At 38.5% G+C, this 20,979-nt stretch overlaps 2 protein-coding genes across 4 annotated transcripts; both read left to right on the forward strand.

Moving 5' to 3' along the window:
* Positions 1–6,246: 6,246 nt before the first annotated feature.
* mdh1aa (malate dehydrogenase 1Aa, NAD (soluble)) lies at positions 6,247–12,483 on the forward strand (the record flags this gene model as incomplete). Of its 2 annotated transcripts, none has more annotated exons than XM_079462149.1 (9): positions 6,247–6,300; positions 8,562–8,660; positions 9,340–9,436; positions 10,302–10,477; positions 10,695–10,817; positions 10,908–11,084; positions 11,298–11,411; positions 11,599–11,688; positions 12,087–12,483. In XM_079462149.1, the coding sequence occupies 9 exons, from the start codon at positions 6,247–6,249 to the stop codon at positions 12,207–12,209; spliced, it is 1,053 nt and encodes a 350-aa protein (XP_079318275.1). In that variant the 3' UTR covers positions 12,210–12,483. The 2 variants fall into 2 exon arrangements, with proteins under 2 accessions (XP_079318275.1, XP_079318274.1); XM_079462148.1 differs by lacking the exon at positions 6,247–6,300 and adding an exon at positions 7,793–8,017.
* Positions 12,484–12,892: 409 nt separating this feature from the next.
* On the forward strand, positions 12,893–20,977 carry ugp2a (UDP-glucose pyrophosphorylase 2a). 2 transcript variants are annotated; one of them, XM_079462143.1, is made up of 10 exons: positions 12,893–12,931; positions 14,402–14,529; positions 15,555–15,662; positions 16,809–16,994; positions 18,094–18,227; positions 18,477–18,774; positions 18,881–19,078; positions 19,158–19,400; positions 19,690–19,791; positions 20,062–20,977. In XM_079462143.1, the coding sequence occupies exons 2-10, from the start codon at positions 14,431–14,433 to the stop codon at positions 20,167–20,169; spliced, it is 1,476 nt and encodes a 491-aa protein (XP_079318269.1). In that variant the 5' UTR covers positions 12,893–12,931; positions 14,402–14,430; the 3' UTR covers positions 20,170–20,977. The 2 variants fall into 2 exon arrangements, with proteins under 2 accessions (XP_079318269.1, XP_079318268.1); XM_079462142.1 differs by lacking the exon at positions 12,893–12,931 and adding an exon at positions 13,839–14,146.
* Positions 20,978–20,979: the final 2 nt, after the last annotated feature.

A 20,979-nucleotide genomic window follows, 5' to 3' on the forward strand; every position in this document is an offset into this window, starting at 1 on the left:
ATACTGAATTATGTTTGTTCCAACCTATTAACTGATATTCTATTTTGTAAATATGCACACACATGCACAGTATTATTCTTATTTTGACAATAATTATTTATAATTAAAACTGTATTGTCAAAAATTATGTTCAGTCATGTGGAAAAAGTACAAGCGCACTTCAATATGATGAATAGGTCTTTAAATCTTAGCCTGATGACCTGTAGTGCTCACACTTTTCCTATTGATTTGTAAAAAAAAATTATTTCAAGTCATATGATAGATTATATTAATTTATTATTAGGTATACGTTTCACTAAATATTTGTATAATCAAAAATGAAACATTTAAGGTACTTTTTCACATGACTGTACTAACAGGAAAGTTTTCAGACATTAATCTCCTACCTGCAGATTTGTCATTTAAGGTTTCAGGCAGGGCTGGACTGGACTGGAAAGAAAAATCGGCCAGATTTTTTGGCCACATCGGCCCTCCACCATTTCCGTCTGAACGGCCAAAGCATCCATTACAGGCCCCAAACGATAGTGGCTGACCGGGAAAACTCTTCAGGTTCCCGCTTCCGAAGATGTCCTTTGCATGTAATCTCTCTAAAAGACAAATATCTAAAATATGATTTCCACAAAGGTTTATGACTTACCTAAAAGTTTCGGACTAAGAAAAACAAAGCGAGGGGGTCGTCCCAAACAATTATTTGTATACGTTTTAAATTATGGTTATAAAGCAAGTGTTGGCATCGACAGTAATGCAGAGTATAAAAACAGTCGACAGAGATTCTGTGAAAAAACACGGCATACAAGCATTAAGAACGTATTAAGAACAAGCAGGTTGTCCTATTGCTTCGTGCCTGTCGCCTCCGGTGTAGACACGTTGTTAGACTGGACTTCTGTTCCACTTAAGGTGTAGGCCCTACTTAAAAGTAGGCCTATACTTTTATAAAGTAAAAAGAGGGCCAATTTAGTCCAAAGTAGTATTGAAATAGTACAACTAGATATACTACGAGTGCGTTTATATTAGTATACTATTATAGCATATAGAACATAGTACATATAGAGTTTTTAAAGTAACAATAATACACATTATAATAATATACAAATAGTAAACTATGTTTAAAGAATATAGATTACTAAGAGTAACCTCAAAATGTACTATGAACTAAAGTATACTTTTATAAACAAAAAAGTGGGTCAATTTAGTCCCAAGTAGTATTAAAATAGTACAACTACAATTGTGTAATAGTGCATTGATATTATATACTTACATGAAGTAAATTTAAAAATATACTTGAACTTCACTTAAGGAGACTGTACAATGCACTTCAAATATACTTTGTATACTTAAAATGATAGTGGTCTATCAAAGGTTGAGGGTTGAGGGTTGATCATCAATATCGACTTATATTGTCTTATACATTGACCCTAAAAATGAGTTTAAAACGGGCTGAATTTGGTGATGGTGTGCAAATTTTGGAAGAAAACCTTAACCCAATCGAATAACTCTGATAGAATAGAAATTGATCAAATGGAAAATATGACACTCAAAGCTTTACGTTCTCTGTAAAACGATTCCTTTTCCTTTGAGTTTTCACTCGGCGTGTTTTCCTTGTTTGACTGATCAAAAAAAGACATCCAACCCCAATTTGCGTCACACTAATTTCCCTTCTAGAGTTCCAGACCTCTGTGTGCCTCTCGCTCCCCGCAGGGCCCTGAGGGACAGAGAGGAGAAGAATGGAGACATGAAGGCGATAAAGAAAAGGCGGATGAGGAGGACAAGCACAGCCGCACCCGGTGGTACTGGATCTCCATTCAGCCTCGGACAGCGACATACTGGCGCCAGCACACAGCAAGAGAGTATGAATGAGAGATAGAGAGACTCCTAGCAGCTAATCGAGTATCTCAGAAAGGTAGCTCTTAGTGTAGAAGTGGGTGTGTACGCATGTGTGTAGTTCCGTGTGAACAGGTTCGTGAGCATGCACGCATTCACGTGTGCATGCTGGTGCATGTGTGTGACAAAAAATCCTTGTTTGACACCTGAGTGCAGATGACGAGTTGAAGAGTTCATCTTGCGGCGAAAGGTCAAATAAGCTTTTGACACACGTACACGTCACTTTAAGGAGTGCGGAAGAAAACATCCCCTGTTAAGGAAATAATAATAGACTGCAGACTTTATATAACAAACACTGTCAAAAACACAAAAGATATAATTTGTGACTATAAACACAGATTAAGAGTTAACACAAACACGTTGGCTGTGTGTGCCAGAAATGTAATGCCAACACAATCTCACGGGAAATCGTAACTATTTGTGACTAGTGACTAGTAACTAGTATTTTGTGTGATTTACTGTTTTTGTGATTTACATCAAATCAGTTTACATAATACATGAAAATATAACCTTCATATCTTTAATGTTGACTACATCCATGTCAAAGATTAAAAAGCCAACCTCTGTTTTGTGTGCTGAAAAATACTGTATGTTAAAAACAATTAAAATGTATTCAACATCAAAATAATAGAATGCAGTGTCAATTAAAATAATTTCAGTGTTGTCAATTTGTCAAAATCTATCAAATACTTAATCATTTATGATTTATATTACATATTTGTGTCATGCAAATCATACAAATTTATACCAATTTTATCACAGGTTCAGACTAGTTTAACTGAAATAATCGCAACATTATGAAGCTTCAATCGGAAACGTTTTCTGACTCTCTATTGCCATCTCTGTTCGAAACTGCATGTTATGTACTTGTGTACTTTTTAACATACTTATCTTTACCTCTGTTCAAGTCAAATAATGTCAAATTATTTTACGCTCACTGTTGTGAAACCTGAAGACAGTTTGATCACATTGTTTATGTACTTGCTCAATAACTGACTTTACATATTGCAGCTTTAAATTGAGAACTATTAAGTAATTTTTTAAGTGTTTCGTTTTCTGTTGATATGGTTACCAAACAATGTATAGCAGCTTGGCCATTAATATAGGATGTGCGGTCACTGCCTCAATCTGTTGCTCGTCTAGACTGTATTTTGGGTGTGGAATTCTATATCTGTTTCTCATGTCACAATTGCAAATTGTGAACAAGCATTCTTTTTATAGTGGTCTCAAACAGTCAAAATGAGATTTAAAATCATGTAACCGTTTCTTCTAGTCAGTAATGAGATTAAAAGTTTTTATAAAACTCATGAAAACCCAACGGTGAAGTGATGCATGATCTCAACACTGCTGAGACGACCAAATGTCTGCTGTTTTGTCTGATGGAAAAGCGGGAAGGATTGTTGTGTTTCATTGACATCTCATATCGGTTTATCAACTGGTCTACGATATAATCCGGATAAAGATACTGATCCTACTTCTGTTTGTTAATCCCTGTCCGAATGTAAGCGTGTCTTCGTTACCCCTATTCAGATACTAATCGGAGCATTTTACCTTAGAATGAACTCTTCGATAAAGCCACGTCTAACAAGAGTAAATATATATTTTTCAGATTAGACCATAATGAGCCTATATTTTATCTAAACACTTTCTTTAGCTAAAATCCGAAATTGCATTGTATCCTTTACTGAAATCTCATAATGAATTGCAACATGCAAAGATTGCAGATGATACAAGAATATTATATACCGCCAACCAAAAGTTCAGCCACACCTGTTCTTTATTTACATTTTTGAACATAATGAATAATAAATGCTGGCAAGTAAACTGTTTAATAAAAATACACAGCAAGTTACAGCTTTTTGGTTGATTATGAAAAAATAATTATTGATTAAATGTCAAGAAATATTTATATCAACGAAGAATGATGTGAAAATTATGTTTTTAAGGGGATAGTTCACCCAAATCCTCATTTATTCACCAAAGTTGTTTCAAACCTGTATAAATGTATTGGTCTGTTAAACACACACAAAAAAGATATATGGAGGACCTGTAGTGCTCACACTTTTCATATTGACTTTGATTGTGAAAATTTGTAAAACATTTAAATTTCATGTCATATGAGATACATTAATTTATTATTAGGTATACGTTTCACTAAATCTTTGTATAAATGTGAAAAATGTGAAAAATGTCCTTTTTCACATGACTGAATTGTTGCCTATGTAGAACATTTTAAAATAGCTCACTTCTGAGATTCCATTTAATTTAGGATGCTACCTCTGAAGGCCGTTGCCTATGCAGACTGCAGACATCTAGGCACCTATCTAGATTGGGAACAGAAATGTTGTATTTACAAGCAGCAGAACACATGAGGATGGAACCATGAGCGCTGAAAAGTTGTGTATTTCGGAGTAACACTGCTCACATCGAGCTCGTGGGGCTGCTTTTCACGTTCATGTGGAGCTTTAGATCAACCCACCAATCACAAGGCCGGTCACAAGATGGGGGTTCAAGTGTGTGTCAAGGATAGAATGCCCACAGTTCTCCACTGTCTTTACAGCAACAAATTCCGTGTCCATTATGACAAGTCTTAAAGAAGAGAATGATAGGATTGAATTCCATATTCTGTATTGTTCGAATATCTCTAATTTTAAACAAAGTATGCATACTTTGTTTGACACCAACTCTTGTCACATGACCTAATAATAATTGTTATATAATTTAAATGAAAAACAGCTATTTTTAAGCAATGGTTTTGTATGCTTCAGTATCTCTATCAATGCAGGACATTTTAAGTTCTTAAATTATGCAAATAACACTACATTCTCATCATGCATCGGTTCTCTAATCCAACGCTGACAGCCCCTTTCAATGCCGGTGTAATTACAAAGAGCAGACAGGAACAAGTCACTCACGCCCATTGACTACTGAAAAATACCTCTTCCAGTTTTCTTCTGGGCAAATCTGATTGACTGACTTCAAAAAAGAGAGTGAGAAAGTGCCAGTCATAGAGTGATGCAGGACAGTGTTTATTCGCACCAAAAGGAGGGTCCTGACTGTTGTTTCTCTCCACATCTCATATTTGTCAATCATTGCAGACAAAACTTGTGTTTTTACTGTCGAAAATGTTTGTTTAAATGAGTGGATGAAAGAACTGAAGTCTTTCACGGTCTTGACAGTGTTGTTTGTGAATGAGTAAATAACTGAGATTGTGTGTGTGTGGGGGGGGGGTGCTCAGGTTATGGCTTGTGTAAATTGGCTCTAGGCTGTATAATCAAGCATAAGTTGTTTGTCAGGGATGTGCTGAGTAAGGAATGCTGCTTTTCTCTTTGTGTTATGATTTGAACAGTAATTCTATGTATATGGAAACAATGTGTTTACAGTTGAAGTGTACTGGAGAACATTTTAACGGCACTGTTGAAAACTAGAAATTATTATTGTTATTATTATTATTATTATCATCATTTTTATTGGTCTTTTTGTGTAAAGTGATAAAGAGACACATGTATGGGCAGTTGGGCACGCTATACTGCCCACTTCTGCTCAAAGGTAGTACTACAGTAGAGTTCCACTCGGCTGTGCAATGAAGGAATGTGACATCGGGGATATGGATGGTACTTTGTCTCCATCGTGTGGATGAAGACACATGTTGAAACGTGCTGTTTTGCTGCTGAAAACAACACTGCAACGTGGCGAGTGAATTGCAGATAAGTCTTGTCTGCTTTTGACAGGCAACAGCCTCATTCAAGATACCCAATATACACTGCGCTGGACGTTGATGTCGAAATAAAATACAAATCACTGTCTGAAAAAACGCATGTGCATGTTTAACTTGTCACTGCAGCGCCCTTAAACGCCCTAATGTATACTGGGATAAACACAGATAAAAAGGACAAAACATCTATGAATGTACATTTTTCGAGTCAAGGTTGGAATTTAGAAAATCAGACCTTATATGTTTTATCATCCGGATATCCGCCCTGTCCACTTGTTTAACGGTATCTAGGCCTCTTTCATTCACACAGCCCATGTTTGCAGCGCCGGTCCTGTGTACTGACGTCACCTCCAAATTTCGCGGATCCCATCATCACTTGCCCCGTTCACTTAGCCCTGTGATCAGAAATGGCGGAAAGATTACTTGATGTCTAGCTATTTTTGTCCGCCAAAGCTCATTAGCGTAACCGCGTGCACCGCGTCGGGGTGCCAGTAAAAACCGTAGGCGCGCGCATCAGAGACGCGGTTCTCGTGCATTGCTCTCAGGTTACCAGAAACGTCGCTCTGCGTCACATCGCGTCCCAAAGCATCTGCGCTCTGTGGGAAAATATCAGACTCGATTGGACACTTCGAGGGACAAACTACTTGAAAATGTTGACCCTCTTGTCGGCTATGTACTTGGTTTTGCGCACGGCTTCGGCGCAGGTAAGACGCCTCTCCTTGACAACGGAGGCGTACGATGCACCATGAACGGTTTGCGGTGAAAATCACCGGTCTCCATTAAATGTGTATACGTATTTATCCCTCGCATGCGCTCACTCGAATGCTTTTTTCTTTATTTAGGGGTTGCTCGATATGACCGCTGGTGAATGGTTGATGCTATTGAATAGTCTCGTTCATAATGCACGACATTAAAACTTAGTGCGGGGGGAAGGCAGTGACCTCTTTGATGATTAATGCACGATGCTTTGGCGTTCAGAGAAGAGTCCAGCACCATGGATAGCACCCGTTCCCTTTCGGAACGCAGACCGGGCCCCCATGTAGGCGGCTCCACCCTTTCTTCGGAACGTTATGGCACTGTGAACTTAGCATACTGCTGAAGTGGCTCCGTCCCAGACCGAAGCAAATGTCCGCATCAATCAATAACTCATCTGTTAAGCTTGACTCTAAAAGGCTTTGCAGTTTAGATGTTTGTTTGGGGCTTTTAGATCACACACAAAACAGTCAACAAAAATCACAAATATTTTGACATAGCAAACCCATCTTTACGACAGCTCGGCTTTAACAGCAAAGAATGCAAGGCAAGGCAGGGGTTAAATAACCTGTTTTCAAAATGACAGTGTGAAAGTTGTTTAACTGAATGTACGGGTTAATCAATATAGATTTCTTAACGTCCAATATTATTACAGATATCTAGAGAGCTGGAAAGCCAATTGCCAAAAGCTGTCGATATGGTTGGGTTTATATGGTACACAATGCTTTCTCTGTGTGTAATTGTTTAAATGTTGTACCCATATCTTTGAAATATAGCTATGTAAAGACAGATGTGGAGTATCACTAAATATACTCAATTTAAGTAAGATTTACTTACATTTAGTAGGCTATATTAAGTGACCCAGAAATAGTGCAGAATCTTCTAAGTGTTTTAAGCGTTTTGTTTATTTATACGTGTGGTTTCAGATTATTGAACCTAAGCGTATACAAATGCAAAAACATATTTTCAACTTTATCATCTGCATAGAGACAAATATTAAATTGCAACATTTAATGCAAGAATGTCAACTAGTCTCCTGCTAAATCTGCACACCTTAGATTGGAATCTTATGAACTATGTAGCTTATTGTGTGGTCACAGAACACAAATCAGACGCCCTCTACAGAGGACAAAGAAATGACTTTCTGTATTCCAGGAACAACATTTTCTGTGCTAGTCAGCAGAATGTTAAGTTCCTGTTTGTCATTTGCAGTTTTATTTCACAGTAATGCAGCTTGCTTACTTTACGTTTGTTTATTTGTGCACCTAAAATGTTTTATCAAGATATTGTTTAACACCAGAATGCATACAGTTTATATGTGTGGTCGTCCTACACGACTCTAAACCTACTACCATAACGAACGCAGAGTAACAAAAGTCAACCTTTATAGAGCATTTTGGGGCGGTATCCTCTATATAAGGAAATGGGCGTGTATGATGACTTGCGTCAGAGCTGATATTCATGGGGAACGTGTTCGTTTCCGTGAGCTGGTTGGTGGAGGAGACCAGCAGTTCCTGAAATCAACTACATATCCCAGCGTACAGCTTCGCACGCTTTCGCGCCACCCCCATACAAGAATAGAGGTGACCCTTCCGATCAGACTGTCCGAGCGCTCGAGCAGCACATTTCTGGCGTACTTCTCACCCTGCACAATCTCACCTAGAAATGGTGAGATTCACATTCCTCCATTTTCGTTTTACATTTCGACAAACGACAAGTTTGCAACGTTCCATGCATAACATGGCGGGTTGGTTTTTGTCTGTACCGCGCTTTGGATGTCTGATGGTATAAATGCGAAGTCTTTGATCGAGAGATTGTGAGCGGTTCATATCGAAGGACATTTGAGATGTTTTGTGAATGTTTGCTTATAAACGACTATTTCCGCTGTTGTGGAGAAGGTGGTAACGCCGGCTATAGAAGAAAGCGTGGCTTTTGCACGTCGTTTAGGAATTATATTTATTTTATCTGATTGTAAGTAATGAGTGCGAAGCAGCACAGTTGCCATCGTTACAGTGTTTCGCGTCATTAATTGCATCACTTTTTCATTCATTTATTCATTCATTGAGGATATAAATAGTGGGCCTACACAGAAACCTGACAGCCAGCCGTCAAATCGCAGACGGATTTATGGGTCTATTGATTCGCAAAAAATGTCTGTTAAATAGGTCAAGTTGTTTTGCGCCATTGACTTCGCTTTGTGTCCTTATTTTAGGCCGAACCCATCCGTGTTCTGGTGACCGGCGCAGCCGGACAGATCGCCTATTCTTTGCTGTACAGCATCGCTAAAGGAGATGTGTTCGGAAAAGACCAGGTAAGGCTGGAGAACCTATTATTGAGGGATTTTAAACAGTCCTCGTGTGTTATATAAGAATATGGGATTAAAACGACTGATTGGGTCCCGTTTTATGCAGCTGTGGCGTTTTTAGTCGAGCATTTTAATGCACTACTTTTATTATTTCCAGAGTATGTAAACTTTGCATGTGTGCATAGAATCTCTTGCATGACGACCACTTCTACACTAGTTTGCAGTGTGCACCAAAGCACACGATTAGAGTACTGCATCCCACAATGCAATGCTCTCAATTCAACCTTCATTTACAACGTGACAAACCTGAGACTTTTGTGCACAAATAATAATTAATTTATGATAACTGGTACATTCTTTTGTATGGTACAATGTTTTCATGTGACTTTAGTACCAGTTATCAAAATGTATTTATTTCAGAATTACTCACTAAATTCAACATGTTTACAAAGAATTGAATTGAAATAAAAGTATAAAAATTATCAAAATAAAGATGACTGAATGCCACTCGTATAGAAGTCATGAGACCACTTATTTTTGAAATGTTGCATACTGCCTACTGATTCACCCTTTTTCTTTTGTATACTACACAGTATTTAGAACAGACTAGGGTAGTATTCTATTATGAACGCGGGCTATGTTTTTTGCCTGTCATGTTGAGGTGAATATTTATTTTCTCCATCAGCCAATCATCTTGGTGCTCCTCGATATCACTCCCATGCTACCCGTGCTGGACGGTGTCGTCATGGAACTGCAGGATTGCGCCCTTCCACTCCTGAGAGGTGACGACAATTATTTTTAATGTTACGGCCTTATCACACTGAATCGGTTTTGAAAGTCGCATTGGGGGAGCTATGCCTGAATCAGACCCCTAGCTGCAGACCGGTTCGACTCTGTAATTGGTTTGTTTACAGTAAAGCCTGCGACATCTTGAATGTGTTAAAAATGCACAAGAGCTAGCATGACTCTGCAGAACAGCTCTGCAGACTGCTGCGTTTGAGGAGTTGAGAGGTGTGTACAGCATCAAGTCGTCTTATTGGCTCACGCTGTAGGATGCTCTTCACAGTCGGGAACCAATCAGAAACATGATGGTGACACAACAATGGGGGCATAGGGGAGGTGTTCAAAGAACAGCTTGTGTCACAGAAGTTGAGCTTTGGGTGAAGTTCACTCTGATAAAAAGATTTTCACTGTTGCATTATCAATGAATTCAGCATCTTGATGAATGATTTATGATAGTAAGATATGAAAGTGTCAAAAGATAATGATCAGTGCTGATCAAGTCCTGCCTGCTCTACTTATACTGTTCTCAAAGCAGTGTTAACAATTGACCCTTAAACTGTTGTTTTTGTCAGGCCCCTCATTTAAAATAATTCCTTATCTCATTTTTATTGGCACAAAGCTGTTGAATAATACATTTAATTATTTAAATTATCTATCTCTTTCTGCTTTGATGAATATAAGAGGTTTTAAACAGAAAAATAGACTGTAAAAACATGTTTTACTATTCAATCAAACAGAAGAACCGATCAGTTCTGATGTGTATCATCAAAATGTCAGGTTTGAATAACCCAATGGTTTCAGAAAGTCTGAATCTTTCCTTTCCATTTCCCCTTTTCACTCCTCCTTTCCATTTCACCTTCACAGAGGTGATTCCCACTGATAAGGTGGAGGTGGGCTTTAAGGATCTTGACGCTGCCATCTTGGTGGGCTCTATGCCAAGGAAGGAGGGCATGGAGAGGAAGGACCTGCTGAAGGCTAACGTAGCCATTTTTAAAACCCAAGGCGAAGCCCTGGAGAAGTACGCCAAGAAGACTGTCAAGGTAATGTGGTTGATGTCAAGAGAAAAACAAAGCATGAATAAATATATTACAAACATTTCATACAAAATTCTCTCTCCATAAGGATACTAAGAGTTTCGTGCTTTGTGTTTCAAGCCATAATTTGCCCTTTAGTAGGATTAGTTTTTCCTGCATTTTAACTTTCATGAATCAATCGATCACTGAGCATTTTTGGTCACTGTTTTTTATCTCTCCGTAGGTGCTAGTTGTTGGAAACCCAGCCAACACCAACTGTCTGATCGCATCCAAATCTGCTCCCTCCATTCCTAAGGAGAACTTCTCCTGCCTGACCCGTCTGGACCATAACAGGGCCCGATCCCAGGTCTGAACTTTATAGCTGAGCCAAATTGTGCCTGTATATAATTTGTTGTATCTATGGCAGGTGTTTTCAGTGCATTTTATTTGCCTGTAGGTGGCGATGCGTGTCGGCGTGCCCTCTGACAACGTAAAGAATGTGATTATCTGGGGAAATCACTCCTCCACTCAGTACCCAGATGTGCATCACGCTACAGTGAAGCATCATGGGAAGGAGGTGGCAGCTTTTGACGCTGTGAATGACGAAAGCTGGCTGAAGGGTGACTTTATCACTGTACGTCAAAGACCTATTCATAATCACAGTCCGATTTTATCACAGCCTGAATTGCTTTGTCAGAAGAGTTGCTTACTCCAACTATTATAATTATGAATAAACTGAACTGTTGAAGACTATTTATAGTATTGCTTTTGATTTACTTTACTGTGGATTATTGGTTTAATTTACAGTTCAGAAACACTTTTTTTGACGTGGCTTGTTGTTTTTCAGACCGTACAGCAGAGAGGTGCAGCTGTCATCAAAGCCCGGAAGCTCTCTAGTGCCATGTCTGCTGCCAAGGCCATCTCTGACCACATGAGAGACATCTGGTTCGGCACTGCAGATGTGAGTTTACACCTCCATATGAGCATTTTATATACCATTAGGTGTCTGGCCCTTTACGTTTTGTTTAATTTCAACTGATTTGTCAATTTAGAGAGATGAATGAACATTTTCTTTTTAATGCAGTGGGTCAAGTGATGATTTGCTCCTTACTGATGCTTCATAAATTTGTGTATATGTCTCCGAGCAGGGTGAGTGGGTGTCTATGGGCATCTATTCCTCTGGTAATTCCTATGGAGTTCCTGATGACCTCATGTACTCCTTCCCTGTTATGATCAAGGTTTGTCTTCATGATAACCTACTTGTTCAATGACCTGTTGACGTCATAGTGGCAATATCACAATTATTGTTATTTTGCGATTACAAATTAGAGGCTCATTTAAAGTGGGTTCACCTGGAAATATTAATTCAATACAAATAGTTTAGCAAAATCGTTCTTTAACACACGAACCGCCACGGTGTAAAATTTCAAATGTACATAACATATTTTCAATAAAATACCCAAGTCTCCTTCTCATTGACTTTGACTTAACTTGTGTTGTTTATAATCCCCTGTTGGAAAAAATTGTTAAATAAAACCGGATTAAAAAGCCTATAAGCTTTTAGACCTATAAGTGCCGTCTGGTCTCATTTACCTAATTTAACTCATTTTTTGTGTATGTGTGTCAATCCCAACAGAATAAGACCTGGAAGGTGGTTGACGGACTCTCCATCAATGATTTCTCCCGCGGCAAGATGGACGCCACCACAGCCGAGCTGGTGGATGAGAGAGACACTGCAGTCACTTTCCTTGGAGCGTGACTTGATGGATCAACGACACGGCAGCCACTAGACTCTTCCAAGTCCCTAAACTCCCGTCTATGAAGTCCTGTAGATTCCCCGGCTGTCCGTTTGTGTGTGTCTGGATGCATGTCTCTTAATGGACGCGTGTGTGTATGTGTGTGTGTGTCATTACTTCCTCTGCTCGTCTGGGGAATCACCTCGCCAGGGAACATTTCCATTTCAAATAAGACGCACATAGTTTTCCTGACCAAAATAACAACTGTTTATCCACCAATAAAAATGAAAAAAAGCCGTTGTTTGTGTTATATTTTCATTCTTGTGCAAGATTAAGTCATTTTCATCCTCATGAGTCATGACTGTAAAAGTCATGTTTATTTTTACATTGATATTGTCCAACATTTTACTGTTTCGGGTTCATTTGCTCATCTGTAAAATATTCAAGGTCAATTGTGAATGCATCTTTTATAAATGATTTAAAGTCAAAAGTGAGGAGTTTAAAGTAATCTAAAATAAAAATTGTAAAGTATTCTCCAAGGAGAAAGAGCCTCTCCTTTAGATTTTGCCAGAAGATGTCGCTGTTTTTCACTGTGGCATGATTCCGCGTACGTGCCTAATTCCCGAAATGTGATTGGTTTAGTCGACCTGCCTGCTGTTCTGATTGGTCCGTGAGCCAACTTCATTTGTACTCCCCGATTCTGCTCGACACTTCCGCCCTTGAAACAGCGGGCAGTGCACTTGACGTGAGTATCTCCGCATGGTCTGTCAAAAATGCGCAAGAAAGCCGGTCTGCTCTCTAAATGTGCTTTATAGTTCCCCGACCCCAAACAGCCAATGATCTCTGCGCAGTGTGTTTTGTGTTTGCTTGCCAGGGTCGCTGTCCATTGTTTTGTCTGGTAAAGTTCACATGACAGATGCTATTAGCTGGATGAGAGGTTTTACCCTCAAGCTTTTTGTGTGTGTGTGTTTATGGCAAGCCGAATTATATTTTAATCATTCTCAAGATATGACTTTTTAATATCAACAATTTATAATTTATATATAATTCTTGCTATCAATAATGGAATTTGTACTAGTAACAGTTGCTATTTTTGATTTCAGTAATTACATTTCACTAGTAAAAATCATCACTCGCAGTAATGTGTATTCTTAGTAAAAAACATAATTCTTGATATCTGTAATAGCATTTTTACTAGTTAAAAAGCACAATAGGCTGCCATTCATATTCAATTTCAGATTTCAATCTTATTTCTGATATCAGAGATGCAATTCTGACTAGTAAAAAACTATAATGTTTTATATCAACAATTAACTTTGTTACTAGGAAAAATGTTAATTCCTGAGATCAAGAATTTAATTTTCACTAGTTGAAATGCTTATTATTGATATCTGTAAATGAATCTTAACATGTAGCATTGGGTATTTCTGATATCAGGAAATATATTGCAGATATCAATAAATCAGAGAGAAATTGTAGATATCTACATTCCCACTGTATTCCACGCTGTGACGTTACGAACTTTACATGTGAAATGACGTTCTCTCTCTCTCTCGCTCTCTCGCTCTCTATCTCGCTCTCTCTCTATCTCTCTTTCTCTCTCTCTCTCTCTCTCTCTCTCTCTCTCTCTCATGCATGCCCGCACTTGATTCGTTCAGTACAAAGCTGTGATCAGGTGTCAGCCCCCCAGACCCTCTGAAATCTAATCTGACTTCAAACCGGCTCAGATGCGTAGGCTGGGAGCTTGTTTTACTGCTGAACACTTTGTGTCTTTTGGTTTTTGTAGATTTGAGGTTTTCAAAGGATTATTGCTTAAACCGTTGTTTAATGTACTGTAGCAATAGGAAAATATATGTACAATATTGAATCTGACCGTCTCCGCTTCTGAATTCAACAAAGGATTAAGTCATACCATAATTTGAGAGTTGTCAGAAGTGTTTAATCATGTCTTTGGTTGCTGGTAAGTTGACTTTTCAAAGCCTTATAATAAGTGCTGCCATGTTACCATTAGATCAGTGTTGATACCGTGGCATCTTAACGTATACCTAAATGATCAAAATGGTATTTACATGGAAACTTTAAAGAATACCATGGTATGTTAAATGCAACTCGAACAGTTTGAGTCTTTCTTTAACGTTTGGACTCAAAGAACTCATGCATTTGTCCTGTTGTCACTGCATTTCTAACCCATTGTCATGTTTTTGCATTTGTGTAGATTTATACAGAGGTGGTTCTAATGCAGGTATGACAGAGTTTCAGGAGAAGCAGAGACTGCAGCATGAGACCTCCATGCACAGAGAGCTAGAGAAACTCCTGACCACTGCCAAGACATCAGAAGTGGAGGTGAGTCTCAAACTATGGGATCTGCTGAGGTGACAAGCATGTTCCGCAAGAGCTTTTGTCCTTGACATATGTACCCAAATATACCACCACCGTGCTTGTCTAGCTGTCCAAATGAACATATGATGAAATAAATGTACATAGTACAAGGGTCAAAGACAAAAATAATGTAAAGCTCAATTTTTGGCTAGAACTGTTGAGTTATATAGAAGTACATGTATTTATGCACACAAATAATTTGAATATGTGATAACATTTTTGTAAGTGAATTTTGAGGCTTTTTAGTGGGACGTAAAATAAAAAAATAAGCAGTTTTGTTTATATCAGAATGGTGAAAGCAACATGCAGGAAGCCATTTTGTTGTCATGTGACAAGACAACCATCAAATTTGAAATGGTGTCCCAGAGAAAACACTATAAACCCTTTTGACTGTGTTTAAATATCACATTTTTGTTCTTTTATCTCGTAACGTTTGTTCAAAAAGTTTCAATGCTTCATAAATGTGTATTTACATTTACAGTAATGTATGTTAATGTAATGTGCATGAAACTTTTGCGAATCAAAATGAATAAAAATATTTCCTGGTTAGAGCATTTAATGCTATATTAGTTTGTGAATTTCTGTCGTGCTTTAGATGTTTTGCACTCGTTTAACTCTGCGTGGTAATTTATATGAGTTTTCCAACATACCACCTGAAATTAGCCATGCTTAGAATTTTCTCATAGATGCTCGTGATGACCTAACATAGGAGGCGTGTCTTAATTACAGCCTGTCGCCTGATTAGTCTAAAGGTCGAAGGAGAATATTAATTTTGTGCAATCACTGCACAGGGTAATTTGGGATAAATGACTTATAGCTACATGATCCAGCGAATCCGATTATTTGAAAATCAAACATTATTGTTTGGAGTTTAACACAGGTTATATGTATTCAATTAAGTACAGTTAAAAGTGAAGCTTAATTTATTTTCGAGCTAAAGACATGATACACTCTAATATCCGAATTCATGTGGGTTGTGGCTCTTGCAGATCTCCAGGAAGGACTTTGAGGGCTTCAAGAAGCTATTTCACAATTTCCTTCAGGCGAAGGGACCATCTGTGGACTGGGCCAAGATCCAGAGACCACCTGAGGACTCGGTAAGATCCACGAGAGCACCCTAGCCTGAACGACAACCGGGGCTGTGCAGTGTATTTTGGAAAACATTTTTGAAGTCTGTGTTGTTGATGTTACCTGATAGAAAAGCCCTTGTGAGAGATATCAGAAAAGCACCAAATTAAGAATCAAATTAAAACATAAAACAAAAGGGATAGACAGCTACTGTAAAGTCAACATAGCCGAAGAGAGAGAGAGAGAGAGAGAGGTGTTTGGTTTTGTGCGTAGGCAAGACATTTTGCTTCTGGTCCCCTCCCCATGACCGACAACCACTCCAGAAATAGTCGCACACCGAAGGTTAAACTATGAATAGCCCAACACTTCCAGCATCCCACAGCCTTGGCTGACATTTCTCTCCAAGCACACAGCCGTTGTGAAAACTCAGGTTACAGCGCATAATAATCCCGAAACAGTGACCTGAAATCTGCTACAATATATCAAAACTCATCCAACCTGTTACAATATAAACACCACATCTGCTCTGAGATCAGCACTCAAGCGTAACGCTCAATGGCTCGGTTCTATTTCTGTCACCGCATGTGCTCGCCATTCACATGTGCTCATTGGTCTGATGGTAGTTAACTTTACCCAGTCGACATGTAGTCTGTTTTGTCATGACACGTGTCATTGAGGGTGCAGTCAGGAGAGAGGAATTTTAAAACTTTATATTCGGCGAGGGGCTTTACCCTCTCTGCCAGTTTTTTCAAAGTAACATGAAACTTGTTATGTTTATACAGTCACGACAGTTGTGAACCTGAAAGAGAAACGATTTTAATAATAGTATTAATGTTAGCGCTTTCAAACGATCAATTGCATCCAGAATAAATGTTTGTGTTTACATAATATATGTCTGTGTACTGAGCGTATTCATTTTGTATTTATAAAAACATACATGCATATATTTAAAAACAATTGTAAAATATAAAAATTTATAATTATTTAAATGTTAATATAAATAAATACGTGTAAATATGACCTAAATCTGTATACAAATGTGTACGTGTATGTTATAAAAGAAAATAATATGCACAGGTCATAGACAGTAATTATGTAAACAAACGTTTATTCTGGATGCGATGAATCATTTGACAGTCCTACTAAATATACATATTTCTCTCTTTCTTTGACAGATCCAGCCCTATGAGAAGATTAAGTTGAAGGGTCTTCCTGCCGACGTTGCGTCCAGTCTTAATAAACTGGCCGTGGTAAAACTGAATGGAGGTCTGGGAACTAGCATGGGCTGCAAAGGACCCAAGAGTCTCATCAGCGTCCGCAACGAAAACACTTTCCTGGACCTGACCGTCCAGCAGATTGAGGTACTGTGTTCAAACGGTCAAAGGGAAATTCATTAGTAATGAAGTTACACGTTTATAAAATGTATTGTTCATTTAATCACCTCAGGCCATCTTCTAGGATGTAGGTGACTTTTTCTTAAGTAGAAGAGTGCAAAAGTTTCCAAGTCCAAGACGCAAGTCCACAGATGCTTTTCCCCTTAGAATTAAAGAAGCTGATCCATGCAACCAAAAATCATAGTTTTATAGTCTAGCATTGTAGAAACAGAACTGTATTCAGCAATACAAAAATTGACAATAGTATTGTATCGCTGGGTAAACAGAACAAAGGAGTCATAACGTACCGTTACAGCACGGGACAAGTCTGATCTTATCTTATCTATTTCACGTGAATTTTAAGCGTATTTCACGCGAATTTCCATGAATTGAAAAATATTTTTTATTGATGAATACTTATGAGGTTGCGTTAGGACATATAGATAAGGATGTTACATTATGAACATTTCTGAGTAAGATTTAAGCAACATCTGATTAAAAGCTAAAAATGATAATATTGTGTGGAACTTAGAAAAGCAGGTGATGTGTCAAACTGTATTTACCCACATCTAGGTCAAGTACACCAGTTTAAACATTTCTGTGGATTATATGTGATCTGTTAGAAGATGATGTGAGCCTCTGTTTGCAGGTTTAGACTCTGCTATCGATTCTTCCTCTGTGTCGATGACAGTTTACCCCGAAGTTGCGTAACGCTGATATCCTTCTCAAACCTTGTATCTCCTTATTTCATGATTTTTGCCTTAAATAATTGTTATTAATCACCCTTTGTGCTTGTCACTGGGTTTTGCAAATATATAACCAATAAAAGTATTAAAAAGAATAAACTTTAAGTGTTTTTTGCCATTTCTTGAAAAGCAGCTCATTTGGGCATACAAGGTTTTTGATGGACAGCGACGATAGTGTAGCTTTTCTTATCAAAATAAAATGTATTTTCTCTGAGATTTTTTTTCTGTGCTACGAATAATATTATTAACACAATAATTCTTACCGTAGGCTTTAGAATATATTTCAACATTATAATAATTTAATTTGTTTTATTTGCCTTTGCTCACGCTCTCTCTCTCAGCATTTAAACAAGACGTATAATGCAGACGTGCCACTGGTGCTAATGAATTCCTTCAACACAGATGAAGACACCAATAAGATCTTGCAGAAATACACACATCACCGTGTGAAGATACACACCTTCAACCAGAGCAGGTGCACACACACTTCATCACCCTCATGCCTTCATATGACAATATGAACAAAAATATTTTCTAGCTGTGACTTTTTCTCCCTTTCCAATATGCTTCTCATTTGTGTTTTAGCCTCTCTTCATCTTTCTGTAGATCTCTGTTCCTATTTAGTATTTTTACGTATTCTGTATAAACCTCAACACACTGAACCACCCAACCCAAAGTGTGTCAAATATTGACAATTGACTTGCCTTTCTCCACGTTTCCACAGATATCCCAGAATCAATAAGGAGTCTTTGTTGCCAGTGGCCACTAACATGGGCCTGATGGGCGAGAACGGAGAAGCCTGGTACCCGCCCGGCCACGGAGACATCTACGCCAGTTTTTACAACTCAGGACTGCTAGATAAACTCATCGCTGATGGGAAGGAGTACATCTTTGTGTCCAACATCGATAACTTGGGTGCCACGGTGGACCTGCACATCCTAAACCACCTCATGAGTCAACCAAGTGGAAAACGGTGCGAGTTCGTCATGGAAGTCACAGACAAGACCAGAGCTGACGTAAAGGTGAGGTTATCATGTTGTCATAGCCCTGTCGTTTCATATCTCTTTGACTCGTATTCTTCTATGGAAATGACGGGGTCTTTAAAAGATCTTTCCCATTCAACTTTAGGGTGGTACACTGACGCAGTTTGACGGCAAACTCAGGCTGCTGGAGATTGCCCAGGTGCCTAAAGCTCACGTGGACGAGTTCAAATCCGTCACCAAGTTCAAGATCTTCAACACCAATAACTTGTGGATCAGCCTGCCAGCCATTAAAAGACTTCACGAGCAGAACGCAATGGACATGGAGATCATTGTTAACACCAAGGTGAACACATCTTCACTATAGAGAAGAACTCGCTGGATGATTGTATGCTTTTGTGATGTCATAATGTTTGTGTCTCAAGACTTTAGATGGCGGGCTAAACGTGATTCAGCTTGAAACAGCAGTCGGCGCTGCCATGAAGAGTTTCGACAACGCGCTGGGCATCAACGTTCCTCGTAGCCGTTTCCTGCCCGTCAAAACCACCTCTGACCTCCTATTGGTCATGTCTAATCTATACAGCATGGAGGCGGGGTCTCTGACCATGAGTCCCAAGAGGGAGTTTCTCACAACACCTCATGTCAAACTGGGCAGCTCCTTCACCAAAGTAAGCAGGTCTCACAGATCTTTTGAGGATCTGCAGGATATCTTGTCTATTGTGCTGTTTATAATCTGACCATGTACAGATTATCTCACAGATATTTTTTGCTTAGTTTCTATTTTTTGCTATTGAGCAAAACTCCAAGTTGAGTTGTCAGCTTTCATAGCACAATTTTGTTTAATGTTCTTTGATTTCAACCCACGTTAATAATGTTTCAGACTGAGATGGCAAGGGTTGCAGATTGCAGTTTTTACATGACAGAAACCACCTTAATTTGCAAGCTTGTGTGTTTCAGGTTCAGGACTTTCTGAAACGGTTCGAGAGCATTCCCGACATGCTGGAACTGGACCACCTCACTGTGTCAGGAGATGTTACTTTCGGCAATGTTACACTCAAGGTATAGACCACTTTGCAAGATGTAAACACTGTTCCAGAACTACTTCTGGTTTCAGTTTTTATTTAGAGTAGAGTATTTTTTCAAATCCTAAATATATTATTGTGTACACTGTTAAAAAATAGTGTACAAAACTAAAACAGGACCGGCGTTAACCACTGTTGTTTACGTCATTCGAAAAAGTCTGTAAGGTATAGAAGTCCAGGAATTTAAACAGAATAAATAGAAGAGATAGAGATAAGAAATGATCTCAACGTTGTGTGTTGTTGACAGGGCACTGTTATCATTATTGCTAATCATGGAGACAGAATCGACATCCCAGCTGGAGCGATGCTGGAGAACAAGATTGTTTCAGGAAACCTGCGTATCCTGGACCACTGAGGCCATTACAACCATTTCACATACTTCATGTCCAACATGTCAGCTGGACTGTTACAGGCTGTGTGTGTGTGTCCAACATGTATCAGATATATTAGTGATTTCCTCTGTATGCTGTCAATACGATTAGGATTAAGATAAGTACCATTTAAAAAATTTATTTGTTTTGTGTAAAAACTGGTTTTACTGCTTTGTGGCTCACTCAGTGATATTTCAGTCGAGTGTCACATGAAAGCAAATGTCGTGTTTAAAGGCTGGTCAAAGATCAGCTGTAATCGTTACATGGTAGATCACCGAAAAAAAATATTTAACTGAAATCACTGTTGTTTCAAACTCATATGCCTACATTTCAGTCTGTGCCTCATACAAAGCCGTATAGATACCAAAAATAAAGTCACATTTATGGATGTTTCCAGAGCTTAATAGATATATCCACTGCGAATAAGGGCAATAATGGCTGTGCTCTCGTGGGCGGACTGTTCCTTTAACACTGCAATCTGAATGACCGAGGTTGTGCAATTATGCTGTATGTATGTTCAATTCAAAAAAAGAAATTAAAATGAAGATTTAATCAGCCGAGCTGTTTCTTTTCTGTGTGGGATGACAAAAGTTATGTTTTTTTGTTTCTTTCTGTAAATGACTAGAATTGCACCAAAGATGAAGCACGAGCATATATGAAATGATCAATTATTCACATGTTCTTTTAAAGACAAATCTACAACATTTAAGCATAAGAATATGTTATGCACTGTTATCTAATGAATGAATCACAGCAAACTGTTACAAAGTTGACATTAAACGGTTGATGTGGAA

Source organism: Barbatula barbatula (genome assembly GCF_947034865.1).
Source record: "Barbatula barbatula genome assembly, chromosome: 8".
NCBI lineage: Eukaryota > Metazoa > Chordata > Actinopteri > Cypriniformes > Nemacheilidae > Barbatula > Barbatula barbatula.

Excerpts from the sequence above, each read along its gene's own strand:
- ugp2a (XM_079462142.1), top strand. Across the intron at positions 14,530-15,554 it reads CCAAGACATCAGAAGTGGAG|ATCTCCAGGAAGGACTTTGA; the intron begins GTGAGTCTCAAA and ends TGGCTCTTGCAG. Across the intron at positions 19,079-19,157 it reads AGATCATTGTTAACACCAAG|ACTTTAGATGGCGGGCTAAA; the intron begins GTGAACACATCT and ends TTGTGTCTCAAG.